A 1,665-nucleotide genomic window follows, 5' to 3' on the forward strand; every position below is an offset into this window, starting at 1 on the left:
TAGAGACAGGATTTCACCATGTTGGCCAGGCTGGTCTCAAACTCCTGGCCTCATGTGATCCACCCACCTCGGCCTCCCAAAGTGCTGGGATTACAGGCGTGAGCCACCGCGCCCAGCCAATATTTACATATTGGTTTGCTAGGACTCCTCTAACAGAGTACCATAAATTCTGCCACAAGTCCAAGATCAAGGTGTCATCCGAGCCATGCTCCTCTGACACTCGGGTGAGATACTTTTCAGCTTCTGGTGCTGGCCGGCAACCCTTGGGGCTCCTCAGCTTGCATGTGTATCAGTCCTGTCTCTGCCTTTGTCTTCACACGGTATCCTCTGTGTGTCCTGTCTTCCCTTGACATGTTCCTCTGATAAGGACACCAGTTATATTGGATTAGGGCCCACCATAACGACCTTATCTTGATTCCTCTGTAAAGACCTTATTTCCAAATAATCTCACCAGCAGGAGGTTAGCGCACTGCTGTCCAGGTGAATTTCTCGAGTAACTTCCCACATGTAGGGTGCTGGAGAATCTGCAGGCTGGGGACCCATTCTCATGTGGTTCTGTTTGTTTCTGCCTCTGTGGCTGGCTTCTTTCAGGAGCCGGTGATTTCAGTTTTCCGTCTTGGCTGAAATCTCTTATGACCATTTGCTGCTGTGTGACTGACTGCTACCTCCAGAATGTGGCCATTTCCACTCTGCTGGAAGTGATCAACCATTCCCAGTCCCTAGCGCTTGTCATTGAAGACAAGATGAAACGCTATAAGAGCTCTGGACACAACCCTTTTTTTGGCAAGCTGCAGATGGTAACAGTTCCTCCCATTGCTCCAGGGATATTGAAAGTCATCGCAGAGAAAACAGACTTCTATCAGGTATTTGCCGCTGGAAATACTCTTCTTAAGGCCTGCTCCTCCCCCTGAGCAAAACTCCAAACCGTATCTCTCGGGATGGGGGCAGTGGTCCGCTTCTCTGGGAGTGATATTCCTTAGGGCATTGAGCAGAGGCAGCAGCCTCAGGTCTTCTGAGACTGCCTCTCCCAGCATGTAACTTTCACCCTCCAGGCAAGCTCCGGTGAGAGCAACTGGGGCCCCAGTATTCTGGGCCTGCCGCGCCTGAGTGGAACCCCTGCCTGGGAGTGGGGTCTGGGTGGAGGCAGGGAGCCCATGACTCCTCCACTGGAAACTCCTGGATTCTGCCACACCCAGCAGAGGGTGGGAAGGTGACGTGCTGGTGGCCTGCCCCTCCCAGGAGGTGCAGAAGCCCTTGCCTGGGAGCTGGGGAAAGAGCACCCTTTTTCTTGGCCACACTGACCAGCATGATTAGTGACGTTTCCATGGAGCTGAGCTGGGGAAGGAAGGAGATGATGAGCAGGTCATGGCCCAAGTGCCACAACTCTTGCTGCTTTTGCCGAAATTTAGTAGATTTTCCAGAATAAATGTTTCTTTATTTCCTCAGTGCCCTTTGGATGATTTCCAGATTCTCAATGGTTGGTTGTTATTGGTTTTAAAATAATTTTCTCCGGTTATGGCTTTGTTGCTGGGGAGAGGGTCCATCTGTGGAACTCCTCACACTGCTCAGCTTTGGTTCCATTAGGTGGGACCCCATCTACAGTGTCAGGTCCTGGGGGGAGCCCATATGTAATTGCTCATTGATTTTTTTTTTTTTTTTTTTTTT

General features: G+C 50.8%; 1 protein-coding gene across 2 annotated transcripts in view; it reads left to right on the plus strand.

The window, feature by feature from the left end:
* Window positions 1-1,665, plus strand: part of DOP1B (DOP1 leucine zipper like protein B) — a 107,956-nt gene that overhangs the window by 65,562 nt on the left and 40,729 nt on the right. For both annotated transcript variants that reach the window (XM_017526059.2, XM_037737659.1), the window contains one exon: window positions 592-863. In XM_017526059.2, the coding sequence (XP_017381548.2) occupies window positions 592-863 (272 nt within the window). The remainder of the gene's footprint in view (window positions 1-591; window positions 864-1,665) is intronic.

The sequence above is a fragment of the Cebus imitator genome, unplaced genomic scaffold (genome assembly GCF_001604975.1).
Source record: "Cebus imitator isolate Cc_AM_T3 unplaced genomic scaffold, Cebus_imitator-1.0 Scaffold41, whole genome shotgun sequence".
Classification (NCBI taxonomy): domain Eukaryota; kingdom Metazoa; phylum Chordata; class Mammalia; order Primates; family Cebidae; genus Cebus; species Cebus imitator.